Below are 17,420 nucleotides of genomic sequence, written 5' to 3' on the forward strand. Positions count from 1 at the left end.
AATTCCCCTACAGCAACACTTCCTGAGTCAGGGCCAACGTCCGCCGCGCACAGACTCTTGGGAATTGTAGTTACTTCCGGTTATGGGCTGTGCCTTCCTGCTCATTGACAATAAGAACTGCAACTCCCGTGTCCCAGAGAGGGAGCTATCTGATAACTACAGCTCCCAGGAAGCGGTGCGCGGCCGGAAGTGACGCGAAGCTATGGCGGCCGTCTCGCAGCTGGAGGGGCAGGTGCGGGGTTTCCTGTCGGACTTTGGCTTCGAGGTTTATCCATTCAAGGTACCAAAGACGGGAAACTCTCCCTGTGCCACCTCTGAGGACGTGAAGGGGGGTCCCTGCCCTGCTCCTCTGGAGGGAAGGGGACTGCGAGAGGGAGAGGTCTCAGTATTTGGGTTTATTTCGGAAATAAAGGTTAACTTACGAAAATATATCTCAAGTGACTGATGAGTACAGGATGGAAGGAAATACCTTTCCTCTTGCACCGCCAGGCTACATGTAAACCGATGTGATGTGCAAATCAAACAGCGGTATATAAACACACATAAATAAAAATAAATACACGTGATCTCACACCCTCTAGCTCCGATTGCTATTTCCAGTTATGTGAAAAGGAGACTTTCACCTGCCTGTTTCCATGGCATAATCAGCTTTCTTCTGGCTATGGGCGCATATCTCTAATCTGAAAGGGATGGGGAGGGGCATGCAGAGAGAAAAGAATTGGATCAGGGCACATGGGCAGGAGAGGGCTGGACCCACAAATCTATGCTGCAGACATAGCTTTCTCCCCATCTTCTTTCATTACCACTTGGCTTCCTGTGGGCCTTAATCCTTGACCATGTCACCTCTCTCCCTCATACACAGATGAGTGATTGTCTAAGCTGCAGCTCTGATTCCCTGGGTTACTGCTGCTGCAGAGACCCTAAAACAGTTCTTTTCCTTGGAAGGGCCCTGGTCATTGGGAGGAGGGGTATTAGAGTAGTACTTGTCCTTGCAGGGTTGCGAATGGCAAGGAGAGGGAGGACACTAGAGCAGTACATTACCCTGCTAGATTACAGGGGTGGAGAGAAAAGGGAAGGGCAGTAGATCAATACTGGGTCTGCTGTGTTGGAGCTGTAAATGTACCAACAGCACTCATCCCAAGGAACAGGAGTTTGGCAAGTTAAATGTAGCGCACAGGTTAGCCGTGGAGATTATGTATCTCTTGATTTATTCCAAGCTCTGGTACTTCCAAGAGCTGCATTTCTTTTCAGGCTGCTTGGACTACTTCTGATGAGAGCATTCTTGTCTTGCTTAGGTTGCCTGGTATAATGCTGTTCTGGAGCCAAGCTTCCACCTCCCATACCCGGAAGAAACCCTGGCATTTGTTGTCCTCAGCATCCCCTCTATGTTTGAGAAAGCCTTTAAACCTTTCCTCAGCCAGCAGCGGCTGCAAAGAATCCGAGACCCCATTGATGAATGCATCTCCTATTATCTGACACTATTGAAGGAGGTAAGAGAGGGGCTGCATGCAGAGAAGGCTTTGCAGCTGAGTCAGAGCCTTCCCCCAACTGGAGCTCCAGTGTCACGAGTCAGGCTTGATTCACAGCGGCAGAGGCAGGAAGGGAAACAGAATCTCTATCCCTCTGGGCATGAAGCATGAGGCCTTTCGCTGGTGAAAAGTGCTCTAGAGCAGTACTTGGTTGTGGTAGTTAGGGGGGAACAATATTTGGCCCTGGAGGGGGGGAAAGTACTATAGCAATACTTGGCCCTGGTAGTCAGAGGGGAGGGGCACAAGATGAGTACTAGGCTCTGGTAGTTGGGGGGAGGGAAGGACATTAGAGCAGTATTTGGCCTTGGTAGTTGGGGGAGGTTCTAGAACAGATTAGGCCTGCTAGGTTGGAGGGGATGGTGAAGAGATGAGGGCACTACTGTGGTACTTGGCCCTAGTAGTTTGGGAAGGGGGATACTAGAGCAGTACATTATCCTGCTAGGTTGGGGGGGCGGCGTTTTGAACGTGGCTCTTCCTGTATGTGGGTAAAAGAATGCACTTGGTGCTTCTTAGCACATACTTTTACCTCAGTGTGGAGAGGGTTTGGAGCTGTGCACATACTTTACAATTTTCAAAATTACGCACGGAACTTTTTCTGAAAGGAACGACTCGCACACGTTAGCAGGTGTAACTGTGTGTAGGTCATTTTCTTGGATAATTTTCAGAGGGAAATTATGCAGGTACTTTCCTTCTGAAAAAGGTAAAAAGTACCTGCAAACTCTGCAGCAATGTTAGCGATCATTAAATTACCCCCTTGTAATCCAGCAGGTGTCAGTGTGAGTCCTCTGAGCCCAGGGGATGGACTGTAGTAGGATTGCTTGGTCTAAGCCTGACGAGATTGGCTAAGGATGTATTCGGAAAGTAGGCCTTAGTGTTCTCCCACTGATCCTACACCATGTATCTGTAAAACAAGCGTGGGGAAGGGAGAGGTGAACAGATCTACGGGCTGTGTGGTGAGGGAGCTAAAGGAACAGGAAAAAGCAAACTGTTTCTCACTTTGGGCCATGTTTTGGGAGATTCCAGGTGTCTCTCAAAACATGCTTTCAGATGTGCAGACGAAAAGGGTATAACTAACAGAGAGAGACTCTGAAACTTCCAGCAGAGAGACCTGACAGAATTGTGCTGCTTTCCTGGGCCCTTTGAACAAAGTAAAGTATTGTGGTGTTGTTTTAACTATTGCCACACCAGTGTGTCGCCCCCTTCCCCAGCGAAATAGGAAACCATCCTTTGCCCGGGCTTAAAATGTTGATAACCCGGGCGGAACGTTGCAGGAGAGCTGGAGTCAGTGGCACTAGCATGGTCTCTTCTTCCCATCCCCTGTGGCCCGGAAAAGGAAGTGGTCTGCAGCGGCTGCGCGCGTGGGAAGAAGAGACCATGCTAGTGTGTGCAGCATCGGTCTGAAGAAGAGCAGCGCACCATGGAGCAAAACAGGAGCAACATCAGCCCCCGTGGCCGATGGGACTCCTTTCCTGAGACTGCAAGGGCTGGAAGTGGAGGAGGCTGCCGCTGCCACTGCCGCTAGTTCGGTGGGGAGAAGAGAGAGCGAGTGAGTGAGAAAGGATATGTGATTGAGAGCCTGTGCGTGTGTGTGTGATTGAAAACTTGTTTGTGTGCATGAGATCCTGCATGGAGAAATGAGACAGGTTTGCAGGAGCTTCTGTGTCTATGACAATGCACGGGCTTAGAAGCCCCAGGAGGTGAGAGCAAACCTCCCCTAATTGCAGTTGCACTTTCCTTGCAGAATCTTCCGAACAAAAGGCTGGAAATTATTTATGATTATGAGCTGCAGCCGAACAAGAAGCCCAAATTCCTGGCGCAGACAGCAGCACATGTAGCTGGAGCGGCGTACTATTACCAACGGAAGGACGTGAAGAATGACCGCTGGGGTGCAGAGGTGAGGCTGCTGAGGCATAGCCGGGTGCTGCCTCCTATGAAAGGCCTGGAGAAAGCAGAAAGTAAACATAATACAAGCTAGGAGGGCAGGAGACTGAAGCATGGCCGGGTGCTGCCTCATAGCAAAGGCCTGGAGAAAGCAGAAAGTAAAGATAATACAAGCTAGGAGGGCAGGAGACTGAAGCATGGCCGGATGCTGCCTCATAGCAAAGGTGTGGAGAAAGCAGAAAGTAAAGATAATACAAGGTAGGAGGGGAGGAGACTGAAGCATGGCCGGGTGCTGCCTCATAGCAAAGGCCTGGAGAAAGCAGAAAGTAAAGATAATACAAGCTAGGAGGGCAGGAGACTGAAGCATGGCCGGATGCTGCCTCATAGCAAAGGTGTGGAGAAAGCAGAAAGTAAAGATAATACAAGGTAGGAGGGGAGGAGACTGAAGCATGGCCGGGTGCTGCCTCATAGCAAAGGCCTGGAGAAAGCAGAAAGTAAAGATAATACAAGGTAGGAGGGCAGGAGACTGAAGCATGGCCGGATGCTGCCTCATAGCAAAGGTGTGGAGAAAGCAGAAAGTAAAGATAATACAAGGTAGGAGGGGAGGAGACTGAAGCATGGCCGGGTGCTGCCTCATAGCAAAGGCCTGGAGAAAGGAGAAAGTAAAGATAATACAAGGTAGGAGGGGAGGAGACTGAAGCATGGCCGGGTGCTGCCTCATAGCAAAGGCCTGGAGAAAGCAGAAAGTAAAGATAATACAAGGTAGGAGGGGAGGAGACTGAAGCATGGCCGGGTGCTGCCTCATAGCAAAGGCCTGGAGAAAGCAGAAAGTAAAGATAATACAAGGTAGGAGGGGAGGAGACTGAAGCATGGCCGGGTGCTGCCTCATAGCAAAGGCCTGGAGAAAGTAAAGATAATACAAGGTAGGAGGGGAGGAGACTGAAGCATGGCCGGGTGCTGCCTCATGGCAAAGGCCTGGAGAAAGCAGAAAGTAAAGATAATACAAGGTAGGAGGGGAGGAGACTGAAGCATGGCCGGGTGCTGCCTCATAGCAAAGGTGTGGAGAAAGCAGAAAGTAAAGATAATACAAGGTAGGAGGGGAGGAGACTGAAGCATGGCCGGGTGCTGCCTCATAGCAAAGGCCTGGAGAAAGCAGAAAGTAAAGATAATACAAGGTAGGAGGGCAGGAGACTGAAGCATGGCCGGATGCTGCCTCATAGCAAAGGTGTGGAGAAAGCAGAAAGTAAAGATAATACAAGGTAGGAGGGGAGGAGACTGAAGCATGGCCGGGTGCTGCCTCATAGCAAAGGCCTGGAGAAAGCAGAAAGTAAAGATAATACAAGGTAGGAGGGGAGGAGACTGAAGCATGGCCGGGTGCTGCCTCATAGCAAAGGCCTGGAGAAAGCAGAAAGTAAAGATAATACAAGGTAGGAGGGGAGGAGACTGAAGCATGGCCGTGTGCTGCCTCATAGCAAAGGCCTGGAGAAAGCAGAAAGTAAAGATAATACAAGGTAGGAGGGGAGGAGACTGAAGCATGGCCGGGTGCTGCCTCATAGCAAAGGCCTGGAGAAAGCAGAAAGTAAAGATAATACAAGGTAGGAGGGGAGGAGACTGAAGCATGGCCGGGTGCTGCCTCATATGAAAGGCCTGGAGAAAGTAAAGATAATACAAGGTAGGAGGGCAGGAGACTGAAGCATGGCCGGGTGCTGCCTCATGGCAAAGGCCTGGAGAAAGCAGAAAGTAAAGATAATACAAGGTAGGAGGGGAGGAGACTGAAGCATGGCCGGGTGCTGCCTCATGGCAAAGGCCTGGAGAAAGCAGAAAGTAAAGATAATACAAGGTAGGAGGGGAGGAGATGAAGCACATTACTCCTACACCACCCAGAATCCCCCAAACCCTCACGTTGTCAGGAGCATTACAATCCTACCACCTTCTTGGTGTCATGGAAGTTTTCAAGATGCTGGCAGGGGCGGGTGGGTTCCCGTTCAGCTTGCAGGTAGCAGGGTGGGCTTTCGGAGGGAATCCGGTGGCTACTGATAAATTCGGGATGGGGTAAGGAAGTTCCTTGGGGTGGAAGGGAGGTTGGGGTGCTACGTCCAAGGTATGTTGGAGTTTTTTGGCAGAGTGGAGGGATAGGAGTCAGGCTTTTTAAAGCTTTCAGCTTGCTGCCAGTTAACTGGCTCTCTTTTAATATAAATACCAGTGAAGGTGTAATTGACTCCTTTCAAATATTCATATCAATATTACGTACATGATGAGAGCAGAATTTTATGCATAAATACAATATTGACAAATATTTTTTAAATAAGAATTTAATGTAAATAATCCACAAGTATCAAAAAATAATACATTTCATATACTCATATACCACATATATCAAAACATCTAAATCATGTAGATACTCCCTGCTCAATTCAAAATACAGTAAAATATTCCCAACTTCTCACATCCATCACTCACAATCATCCTAATCACCCTCACATGCACTCCCTAAAACCATATTTCTATGTTAATATCAGATCTCCCACACTATGCACCCAGGTATCCGGTGGAACAGAGAAAATGGGGTGTTTGTTGAAGAATTGAGACAAATTAGAAGATATCATCTGTTGCATTTAGATTTCCCTCACTGCTGTTTCTGGTGTTACAGTTGGGCCTTACTATTCTTCTAATATTCAGACCGAAGGATTCTGATTGTTCACTTGATTGTAAACACTCTCTCTTGATTGAATTTGTTCCCAACTGTAAACAACCTTTTCTCTTTAAGTGTGAAGGTATAAAACTTCTAATAAAAATGTTATGAAGAAATAAGAATGTCTAAGATTTAGGGAAGCTATTTGGCAGGGGTTTCCAAGAGTAAGGAGAGTTAAGCACTGGAAGAAGTTAATTAAGGTGGTGGAGGTTAGACTGTGTGGGATGAATCAGGTCCAGCGGGTCCCACCTGGTGATACCGTATAGTCTAGATGACTTCCTGAGGTCCAGTTTAGCCCCATCTTTCTGTGATTCTGTCACCAGTGGGCTCCTTACAGAATTGTAACTGTGAGCAGAAGAGGTGCTGCATGTTTCTAACCAAACCCGTCTGTCTCCTGCAGAAAATCTTTGGGGTCTGCATCCACCCTCAGTACGGAGGCTGGTTTGCCATTCGGGCTGCACTTATATTCCCAGACGTGCAAGTGCCGTTCCTGCAGCAGAGGCCACCCACCGATTGCGTGCAGGCAGAAGAGAGGAGGATCCAGCTGCTGGAAAGCTTCACGTTCCACTGGCAGGACTGGACGTACAGGGACATTGTGGAGGTGAAGGAGAGGTACTCGGAGGAGCAGAAGAGCTATTTTGCAACGCCACCTGCAGAGAGGTTGAGGCTGCTAGGACTGCAGGGGGAGCTCAGGGAGAGCTCGCACTACTGAATCACAGGTTGCGTTATTGTCCCAGGATTAACGAGGCGTGACAGCCTGAAGCTCCATGCCAAAGCTGTGCAGATCATGGGAAGGGTGGGTGGAGGGAAGTGAATGGTGAGCAAGAGGTAAAGAACTTATACTACAGAGCCCCAAAATAGCCCCTGTCTTCTGTATACAAAAATTACAGGCTTAGCCTTAGCACTTCCTGATTAGGACTGGAGGATAGCACCGGTAATGGAGCAACTGTGTGTGAGCAGAAAGTAACATAGCAAATGTCATTAGCACAAGTGTGAGCCCAGTCTCAAGGCACACGTGCCATCAGGGCCTGCAGCTTCGCGTCCTCTTCCCGTAGCCCTCGGATAGCAGAGGGCAGGGTAAGCCTAGAAAATGTTATTGGACTTTGTGGCTCATGTTCTGAGCTGTGTTCATTAAACCGCTGACTGGAGGTTTGGGATAAGTGTGGTGAGTTACTGCAAGAAAAGTCAGAAGCTGGGCTCCAACCATACGGAGGTGACGCACTCAGGCCATTGGGCTGTCAGGTGACTTAGAGAAAAGTCAGTGGAAGAAATGCTCAGAGCCGGTTATGGTGGAGTCGGATCAACGGCAGGTAACCCGCAGAACATGCAAGCAGAATGAGAGGGGAGGACATCAGCACGGCGAAATGGCACACGGGTGAACCCAGTCCTGAACCGGAAACTAAAGCTTTGGGTTGTGTCCCGTAAGCACCCACGACACAAAGCGGGCTGACGATACAGCACTACGAGAAAACGCTTCTGCGTAACCTGCCAGGCCCTTAGCATGGGCTGAAACACCAAGCGGATGAATGTGCTCGCCATGGAGGAACCCGGAGGACGATGAGCACAAAAAATATCAACACTACAGCAATATCCGCTGCGACGAGGACAAGGGAAGGAATGGTAACTGCATCGCAGGGAATAGAAGATGCTTGAGAAAGGGAGACGTGATTTCTTGAACAGAGGATAGAGAAGGGAGTCGTATTCAGGCCGATACAGAACGGTGCGCTCGGCCAAGCGCACCATTTAGCCCCCGTTTGACCGCGCGTTTTTGACGCGCTATTATTATCCCTTATACAGTAAGGGGTAATAGCGCATGGAAAACGCGCGGCCAACCCCCCAAAATTAATAGCGCTCATCATATGCAAACGTATTTTGATGAGTCTATTAGTCACCCGAAATACAGAAAGTAAAATGTGCGGCCAAGCCGCACATTTTACTCTCAGAAATTAACGCCTGCCCAAAGGTAGAAGTTAATTTCTGCTGGCACCGGGCAAGTGCACAGAAAAGCAGAAAAAACTTCTTTTCTGTGCACCCTCCGACTTAATATCATAGCATCATGGCGATAAGTCTGAGGCCCAAAAATTTAAAAAAATATCGGCCTGCGGGTTGGAAGACGGACGCTCAATTTTGCCGGCGTCCGGTTTCCGAGCCCGTGGCTGTCAGCAGGTTCGACAACCGATGCAGGTAAAATTAAGCGTCGGCTGTCAAACCCGCTGACGGCCGCCGCTTCCACCAATAAGGAGGCGCTAGGGACGCACTAATGTCCCTAGCGCCTCCTTATTAGCGCGGGCCCTGATTTAAATAAAGGATCGCACCACCAGCTGTCCACCCTCCCAGCAACCCCCAGGAAGAGCTTTCCACCCTCCCAGCAACCCCCAGGAAGAGCTTTCCACCTTCCCAGCAACCCCCAGGAAGAGCTTTCCACCCTCCCAGCAAGACCCCCAGCTTTCTCTTCCCCTCCCCTCCCAGACTTTACTGCCCCCTCCAGCAAGAACCCCAGCTCTTTTCCTCTGCCCCTCCTCAGCAATCTCTACCTTCCTCCCCACCCCAGTTCTCTACCCTCCTCCCCAAAAAGACCCACCAGCTTTCTCTGTCTTCCCCTCCCGACCCCCCCCCCCAGCTTTCTCTGTCTGCCCCTCCCGACCCCCCCTCGCTTTCTCTGTCTGCCCCCCTTTCCTTAGCGAGGCCCCAGCTGGCTGTTTCCCTGTCTCATTCAGGCCCCACTGCTCCCTCCCCTGTTTGGGCTGCGCTGATGCTGAAGGCTCATCTCTTCCCATCTGCACAGGCGCCCGCTGCTGCTCCTCTCTCCAGCCGGTGCCGGCCTCCGCTGCTGCTCCTCTCTCCAGCCGGTGCAGGCCCCCGCTGCTGCTCCTCTCTCCAGCTGGTGCAGGCCGCCCGCTGCTGCTCCTCTCTCCAGCCGGTGCCGGCCGCCCGCTGCTGCTCCTCTCTCCAGCCGGTGCCGGCCGCCCGCTGCTGCTCCTCTCTCCAGCCGGTGCCGGCCTCCGCTGCTGCTCCTCTCTCCAGCCGGTGCCGGCCGCCCGCTGCTGCTCCTCTCTCCAGCCTGTGCAGGCCTCCGCTGCTGCTCCTCTCTCCAGCCGGTGCCGGCCTCCGCTGCTGCTCCTCTCTCCAGCCGGTGCCGGCCTCCGCTGCTGCTCCTCTCTCCAGCCAGTGCCGGCCTCCGCTGCTGCTCCTCTCTCCAGCCGGTGCAGGCCGCCCGCTGCTGCTCCTCTCTCCAGCCGGTGCCGGCCTCCGCTGCTGCTCCTCTCTCCAGCCGGTGCAGGCCGCCCGCTGCTTCTCCTCTCTCCAGCCGGTGCAGGCCTCCGCTGCTGCTCCTCTCTCCAGCCGGTGCCGGCCTCCGCTGCCGTTACTTCCTGATCCCTGCGCCTAATGCTATGGGGCGGTGCAGAATCCCCCCAGGAATGAGCCTTTTGAGAGTTTGCTGAAAGGATTATGTGGCCTTTGGTATTTCTATTTCTCAGTTTTTTATTACGGTAGCATGCAGACATCACAGTAAACAGACAGAGAATTCTGTCAAATAATGCGTTCAGACATCAAATGCAAGCACTTCCAGAGGCAGAGGGGCAGTAACCCAATGAAAAAGCAAAAAGATCGGTGGGCCAGACCTACTTAGTGTTAATGTGAGGTTGACATGTGCCGTCCGTCAGAAGCCTCATACAGGACATGGGCATCTCCTCTGCCTTCCTGAGGGACCTGGGCACAGTACTTTATCTTTGGCTAGCAGCAGTCTTCCAGCATTGGGAAATCCTCATGTAACCCGCGCTGCTCCTTCTGCAATACGGAAGAGCTGATTCAGTGGCAGGAAATGAAGGGACACTTGCGAAGTTACCTTCGCCCAGGGCAGGATGCTGGGAGGCCCACAAAAGCAGCAGAAGTGAGGGAGGTGGGATTTCCCGCTGGAGATGGAGTAAAGTGGCTGAATTCCTTTATCTTAACCTGTGCTTCTTTATGACCGTTGATATTTGTCAATCCCCAGATGTCTCCTGCTGTTCACCAACTGAAGGCCCAAAGAGAAAGAGAAGAGCAGGCAAACGTGTGCGTAGGCGCAGAGGGTTAAGAGCGGGACTGGCTCCGCAGCTGCTCCCTCCCCTATGTGTGCTGCGCTCCACTGCTGCAGCGTTTCCAGCAGATCCCACATTATTCTAGTGCTACATAGCACAACAGAGATCACATGACCGGGTGGGAAAGGCACTGCCCGATTGCTGAACAATGTACACCAACATAGCAGCTGACAGCAGGAAAAGACCAACCAACCCATCCATTCATTTCCCCCAGTTACTCTTGTCCACTCGGCTAAGGATATATCCCCAGTTGCCGGCTGTCGTCTTCCATTTTGGATAGATGAGCAAAGAAGATCCCTCACTTAGTTCACACCCAGCACCCCCTTCCTTCCCATGTCTATCCGCAGAGCTCTGTAGTAATTAAGTAGCCCCCGACCTCTGGCCTCCCAGACAGAGCCAGCTACGTGAGCACCCGTGATTTTCCATTCATGAGGAGCAGCGTGGGCCGGGACCAGGGTCAGAGTGCTGCCAGCCTGCAGAACGGAGGCAGCAGATTTCCCAGGCCTCCCCTGGCCAGGGGATGGCTTGGCTGCACAGCCCCCCCAGTAGCCTATGAAAACAGCTTCAATTCTGCCCCATTCAGGAGGTGATTTTAAAATTGCCACATTGGGGGTACTTCATACCTGCGGATTTTACACCGGGAAATCCACCCGCCCTACACCTGCTACTTTGTGTGGGCAGATTCTCCAAGACAAACGAGGCACATAAGTTAGGAAATCCAAACGTATGATTGAAAGTGCAAAGCCCTGCCAGTCCGCCCCTGGGAATGCCCTCCCCCTACCACCGATACAAATCCGCACCTAGAAGAAGGGGGATTTTCAAGTCTCTCCCGTTTCTGCGGGGGAAGCACCATCCCACCTGCGGAAATGACCCCCCTAGGTCTGAACTGATCTAGGAGAAAACATCTGCCCCTGACTTTGGGACAGACTGGCTGACAGGCCTCCTCCCCCCCTGGAAACCCTTATTCCTTTGCTTCAGGGCTGACAGGGTTAAGGAAAGCCTGAACTATAAATACAGACATTTCTATACTCTAAGCTCTTAAATAATCATTTGTGGTTTTGGTGCCTGCAGACTCCAAGCTCCTTTGTCTCAGGGCAGGGCAGCAAGGGAGGTTATGGGGGAAAGACAGCGGTAAACGGGCCCAGATTACTTCTCCCCTCACTCCTCCCAGAACAAACAGGTCCCAGTAACTCCTGTGGAAGTCCAGCAAGAATTCCTGCTGGCCCAGATGCCGGTGAGCTGTGCACAGCCGGGGTGCAGCACTTCCTGGTGCAGGGAAGATGAAAGGCCAGTCTTTCACCCTCGGGAGAGCGCTGTCAGCGTCCATTGCTTTCTTGCCCAGCACAGCCGCCCACCCTCTGCAGACTCCTCTGTATAGCAGCAGATCCTCCTTGGGGCAATGCTGCAGGCAGCTAGTAACGGTTCGTCTCCTGCACAGAGAGAGGCACCTCATCCTCGACATCTCTCGCTGAAGAAAGGAAACGAGACACAGGACAACGATTTAGGCAGTGAATGCACTTCTACTAGTGAAAACCATAGTGAACACAGTCAGATTCTTCAAAGTATCAGCTTGTCGGCTTTCATTTTAATTTAATACGTTTTATTTCTTTTTTTTTTATGTCATTTTGGGATCATGGCCAAAATCCCCTACATGAGTTTATTGCTCTGGATAATTTATAGGTTATTGTATGTTTTTCATTGATAAGCAGAGCTGAATTAGCCATGACATGTGGGTGAGGGAATCTGGCAGCACCAAAGAGATCTCTCTCCAAACTAGCAGAGATTTTGCTCTGAGCATGTGCAGGAATTCCCTCTTGGGTGTTGCCTCATGAGTCCCCTCAGTCTTATTTGGGCCAAGCAAAAGCATGAACGTGTATCTCTCACTCTCATATTTATTTCTAATTTTCTATTCTTCTTTCTATCTAAAAGTTGCCTTGCTGCTTCAGCAACCCACCAAACAGCTCTTTTTAGTGCTACCTAAAAAAAAAAAAAGAGAAAAAAGAAAATTTCTGCGATGTGTTGAGAATAATGAATATAACAAATGGGAAGTGACTAATATTTAATGAAAAACTTTTGCCTTCTAAAACATTTAAGTGGTGAACTGTTCCCATTTCTTAGACAAAAATTCACAATGAAATCTAAAAAAAATTTTTGTTGAGAAAATAATGAACACATAAATATAAGGTGGTCGGTGGTTTGTTTGTGATTAAAAGCAAGAGCGAGGATAACCTGGATGGTACTCTTTGACGTTTATGAAACAACCACTTTCCATCACCAAAAATGTTTTTGAAAAAGGATTTTTGTCTGTATAGAATATTTGTGAATTTTTACTCTGGTTTAGAGATATATAATGTTGAATTAAAGAAGATAAAGTAAAAAAGAAGAAAAGAAAAAAATGAATAAGTGGGTGTGGATGTTTATGTGGTGGCGTTTTCTATAATCGGGCCATTCTTGTGCAATGCTGGAGCTACTGCAGTGTATGAAATTGATTACTGGGCTTTTGGGAGGAAGCTTAAAGCATTTTATTTTACCCAGGCCTTTGAAGGTTGAAGCAGATTTCTTTTAGTTTGGATTTCAGGATTATCAATTTGAAATTTATGATTTTATATTCTTGTTATGTATGTCAGAATTGTTAGGGGTTTTTTTTTGTGTTTTATATTGTAATCTGTCTTAAACTACCTGTTCAGGTAGAATGGAATATAAATGATTTTAAATACATGAATAAATAAAATAAAGATAACATTGAGTCCTCAGGAAAGGTGGATTATACAGTAAATATGACAAGTAAGTGTCTTGCAAATCAAACTGAGACATGAGAAAACATAAGAACCTGCCATACTGGGTCAGACCAAGGGTCCATCAAGCCCAGCATCCTGTGACCAGCAGTGGCCAATCCAAGTCACAAGTACCTGGCAATTACCCAAACATTAAGATAGATCACAAGCTACTATTGCTTATTAATTACCATAATAGCAGTTTATGGATTTTTCCTCTAGGAACTTATCCAAACCTTTTTTAAACCCAGTTACATTAACTGCTGTAACCACATCCTCTGGCAATGAATTCCAGAGCTTAATTGTACACTGAGTGAAAAAGAATTTTCTCCAATTAGTTTTAAACAATGCCCTAGGGTGAATATCTCTGGATATTAGGCTACATTAGGCCTGTATGCCCAACACCCCTCTTTGCAGCACTTTTTCTCAGGCTGTCATGTTTGCCGTATATTTTCCTTCAAATCTCTGACAGCACTAGTGATGATTCAGGGAAAACAGAGAAAAGAAACCTGATTGGCCTGGATTTGGGGTGACCTAAGAAAGCTTTCTTTGTACCTTGTCGTGGTGTGACGTGGCATCTCCCGCTGCAGTAATGGATTACAATGATCACCACAAACAGGAAGACAAGAAGGAAGATGTTGGAGCAGCTGATATCCAGGGATAACCGGAATGCAGGGGCATTTATTATCTGTGACAGGAGTCCTGAGGAAAGAGTGAATTACTACACAGAAACCGTGTCGCATGATACATCTCCCAACACTTCATGGGCCCTGCTATTTATTTATTTAAATACTTTGTGCACGGCCATTCCATGTAAAGATCACAACGGTTTACAAAAGTAACATTCACAGCTGCGTTCAACACATAAAGACGGGTTACAGAGGTAGCGTTCATCAACAGGCACCAACTGAAATGTTGCAGGACATATAATAATAATAATATTACAGCAGATTTCACATTTTAGACTGTACGTTGTGCTGAGGTTCTTACATTCACTCATTAAATTTATACCTCATGCTTCAATTGAATTCTTTTGTCTTTCTTCTTCTTGTTCTCTGCATTCTGATGAGTTAAAGTTAGCTTGTATGCAGTTTTGAATAGCCATGTTTTTAGCTCACTTTTAAACCTCTTTCTATCAGGTATCAAACGTAGCATTTCGGGTAGAGAATTCCAATGGAGCACACACGATCTCTTACGTGTGACAGATGTGGGAACAGCCCGTAGTCCTTTATTTTGAGGCCTTGGTGTTTGCTGAGGTGTGTATGGTTGTAATGTCACATCAGTCATACCGGTGGCACTGGACTGAATGATTTTGAATATTAATGTTACTACTTTAAAATAGATTTGTGATTCTACTGGCAGCCCCAGTGTAGAGAAATCAGCGAGGGCGTAATATGATCAAATTTCCTAGTTCCTAGTAGTGGTCTTGCAGCTGCATTTTGTAATAATTGTAATGGTTTTAGGCTATTTGCGGGAAGACTGCATAATAAAGAGTTTCAGTAGTCCAGTTTGAGAAGATAAGAGTTTGCAATACGGTGCAGAAGTCTCCAAAGGTTAATAGAGGTTCTAACCAATGTAATATACACAATTTGGTGGGGCCTGTATTTATTAATTTATTGATGTACTACTTGGACAAAGCTAAAATCAGGAAACATGATGCCATCCACTTTTGGTTTTGATGTTAGCTCCATTTTTCTTTTCCTTCTTTGCTTTTTCCTCCATGCAGGGCTGGATTTAAGATTATGGCTCTGTGAGGCAGTGCCCCTAGGGTTACCTTATTTACCTGTGCAGGACCAGGCTAGAAGCCTGGTCCTTCTTAAATTCCTTAAACAGAGAATGCTCTTTGGGTGGTTTCCTGCGAGGCAGGTGGGGCTCAGAGTGCGTAACCAGAGACAGGGGAATAAGAGCTGGGATCCAGGTGGGGATAACCAGACCAGGCCCAGGTCTCCAGGAGGAAGGCAACTCCTGAAACATAACACTGACCAAACACTGAGCTGAGACGAAGCTGAACTAAGGGACGACAGTCTACTGTTGTGTGATTGTGAAGCTATAATAAAGATAAGAAATGCTGGAATCAGACTAGTTTGTTTCCAGCCTGTGGGAATCACCACTCGTTCCCACAGGCACCCATAGACAGAAGACAAGGTTTCACCACCAGAAGTCAGAGAGCAGCAGGGGGATCCTTGTTTTTGGATGCCTTCAGGATTTGGTGTCCTAGGCACGGGCCTGTTTTGTCTATGCCTAAATCCAGCTCTGAATCATGCCCAATCTTTCATGTCATTTTCCATACTCTCTCACCCCTTGCACTTCCCTCCCTCATTCCTTCTACCCCCACCCTCCCCTGTGCGTCTCTCTCATTTCACTCCTCTCTTTCTGTCTTAAAAACCTTAAAAATAATCAGCCATAGTTGCAGTCCCAGCACTGGTTTAGATGGGCCCATCTGTCTCTCATAGGCACGCTGTCCACCTGCACCTGCCAGCTATCCTGCGTCCTTACAAGGTCACATCACTGCATTCACTGCTGACTGATTTTCTATAGAAGCTGGGAGCTTCCTGAAGATCCAAAGTTCAGGCTCTAAACCTGAAGAGTTCCCAGCTATGGCTAACACGAATAGTGTCCCTACCCAGCTGAAAGCTCTCCGGAAAGGGATGGGTCATGTAGAATCAGTCCTGGCACTGAAAGGCCCCAGATTGGGATTTTATACATTGGAATTATTTACCTGTAGTTACTGTTCTCCACTGATGGGTCTCACGAGCTGTTGTCCACATGTTTGGAAGGAGCTTCTCTTTCCAAGGTTAAAGCCATGGGATCCAGTCGTCCTCACTTCTCTTTTAGATAGTGGTGAGATGAAGAAAAAAAAGAAATAGCTTCCAAAAAGGGAAGGTGGGCCAGCTGCGTGAGTGTTGGACGACAGCAGTCTCCAGAGCGAGACATCCTGCAGAGCTGCTACACCAAGATCCAGCAAGGTGCAAGGCAAGAGAAACAACAAGAAAGATTTTGTGTGCTGCTGGGGTGGCATCTTTAAGGTTATATAATAGAGGTGAAACCTCCTGCTAGTGTTCATTTACCCAAAGGAACGATGGGTTTGTTGCTAATGAGACCTGGGTTTGATTTCCGAGTCTGGCTTCCCCTGTAGAGGCTGCAGTGGAGGGAGGGAGTCTGAGCCTTAACACAACACCTTGTGGCCAGACTCAAGGTGCTCTGGGTTCTCAGAGCAGGGCAAACCTTTACTCTAGGTCAGAGTCTCATATTGAAGCAGCTCTTTAGACAGGTCCCAGCCATCAGTGGATGTTGTCTAGGCTTCTGAACCGAGATGGACTCAGATTTCTGTCAGGTACTGTACTTATAGATCCATTCCTGAGAGCCCAGACAGCTTGAGGTGACCTCAGTGAGCAGAGCTTGCTTTTATATATCGTTGTGCATTATTTATTTATGTAAATTGCATAATATTTGTATGTTGCTTTAGGTCCTTGGGAAAAGTGCACTATAAATATGACAGTGAAAGTCTGGGTCTAGGTCCCCGCTTCGTCTGTCCATGCTGTATTCTTGTATCAATGTGACACCTGCAGGCCCCTTCATGAATGGAGGAAGATTCCACGGCTGGGAGCTTCAGGAGTATAACAAGAAGGTCACGCAGGGGTGGCCAACTCCGGTCTGCATGCAAATCTCTCTCATGCATATTCATTGTGGATCTCCTGAAAACCAGGCCTGGCTGTGGCTCTTCAGGGCCGGAGTTCTTGGAGTAACTGATGAGGGCAGCCAAGATGCTGGGCTCTTAATCTGCAGGAGAGGAGGTTCGCCTGTAGGAAGAGTATTCCAATCCATGGATCAGGGACCGTCTGTCACCGGTAAGTAGGGGATTGTATAGTCTTTCCCTCTGGGGCTGAAGAGGTAGAGACCTTTTTGGGAATGACCCAGGCATGGTCATGGTGCCAAACCATTTTTAAGCAGCATAAGAAACTGAATCTGTTCTTGAGGTGATTTGGGAATGCAAGGAGTTCTTTACTTTTCTGATTTTGTATTTTTTTGTACCTGCTGGATTTTTTATTCTTTTAAGTAAAAACATTTTATTCTGTCTAGAACACAACTTTTTGGTGGCTGTTTTTACTGATTGCCCTGTCTGAGAAACATTATTTACCTCTGCCATGTTATTTGATTTTTAGTTTGTTGTAAATAAGTTTGTTTTATTATGTGTGTGTATAATTGTTACCTGTGGGATATAAATCCTTCATATTTATTTATTTATTTATTTAAAGGCTTTTATATACCGGAGTTCATGCACTTGTGCATACCACTTCGGTTTACACAGAACAAGGAACAGAAAATTACATCAAACAGATTGAACAATTAAACAAATATACAATTACATCCAACAATTGGGTATAAATAACATGGCTAACTTAGTAGGAACTTAGAGTTTGAGGTTTCATAATAAACAAATAGTACAGGACCCAGCATCGTGTAC

The 17,420-nt window shown here is 48.0% G+C and overlaps 1 protein-coding gene across 1 annotated transcript; it reads left to right on the top strand.

Moving 5' to 3' along the window:
* Positions 1–151: 151 nt before the first annotated feature.
* Positions 152–8,269, top strand: MMACHC (metabolism of cobalamin associated C). The gene is made up of 4 exons (XM_029618937.1): positions 152–280; positions 1,296–1,490; positions 3,271–3,423; positions 6,503–8,269. The coding sequence occupies exons 1-4, from the start codon at positions 203–205 to the stop codon at positions 6,812–6,814; spliced, it is 738 nt and encodes a 245-aa protein (XP_029474797.1). The 5' UTR covers positions 152–202; the 3' UTR covers positions 6,815–8,269.
* Positions 8,270–17,420: the final 9,151 nt, after the last annotated feature.

The sequence above is a fragment of the Rhinatrema bivittatum genome, chromosome 10 (assembly GCF_901001135.1).
Source record: "Rhinatrema bivittatum chromosome 10, aRhiBiv1.1, whole genome shotgun sequence".
Classification (NCBI taxonomy): domain Eukaryota; kingdom Metazoa; phylum Chordata; class Amphibia; order Gymnophiona; family Rhinatrematidae; genus Rhinatrema; species Rhinatrema bivittatum.

Coding starts and splice junctions, on each gene's coding strand:
- MMACHC (XM_029618937.1), top strand. CDS start 203: ATGGCGGCCGTCTCGCAGCTGGAGGGGCAGGTGCGGGGTTTCCTGTCG. Junction 281..1,295: donor TCGAGGTTTATCCATTCAAG/GTACCAAAGACG, acceptor TGTCTTGCTTAG/GTTGCCTGGTATAATGCTGT. Junction 1,491..3,270: donor ATCTGACACTATTGAAGGAG/GTAAGAGAGGGG, acceptor CTTTCCTTGCAG/AATCTTCCGAACAAAAGGCT.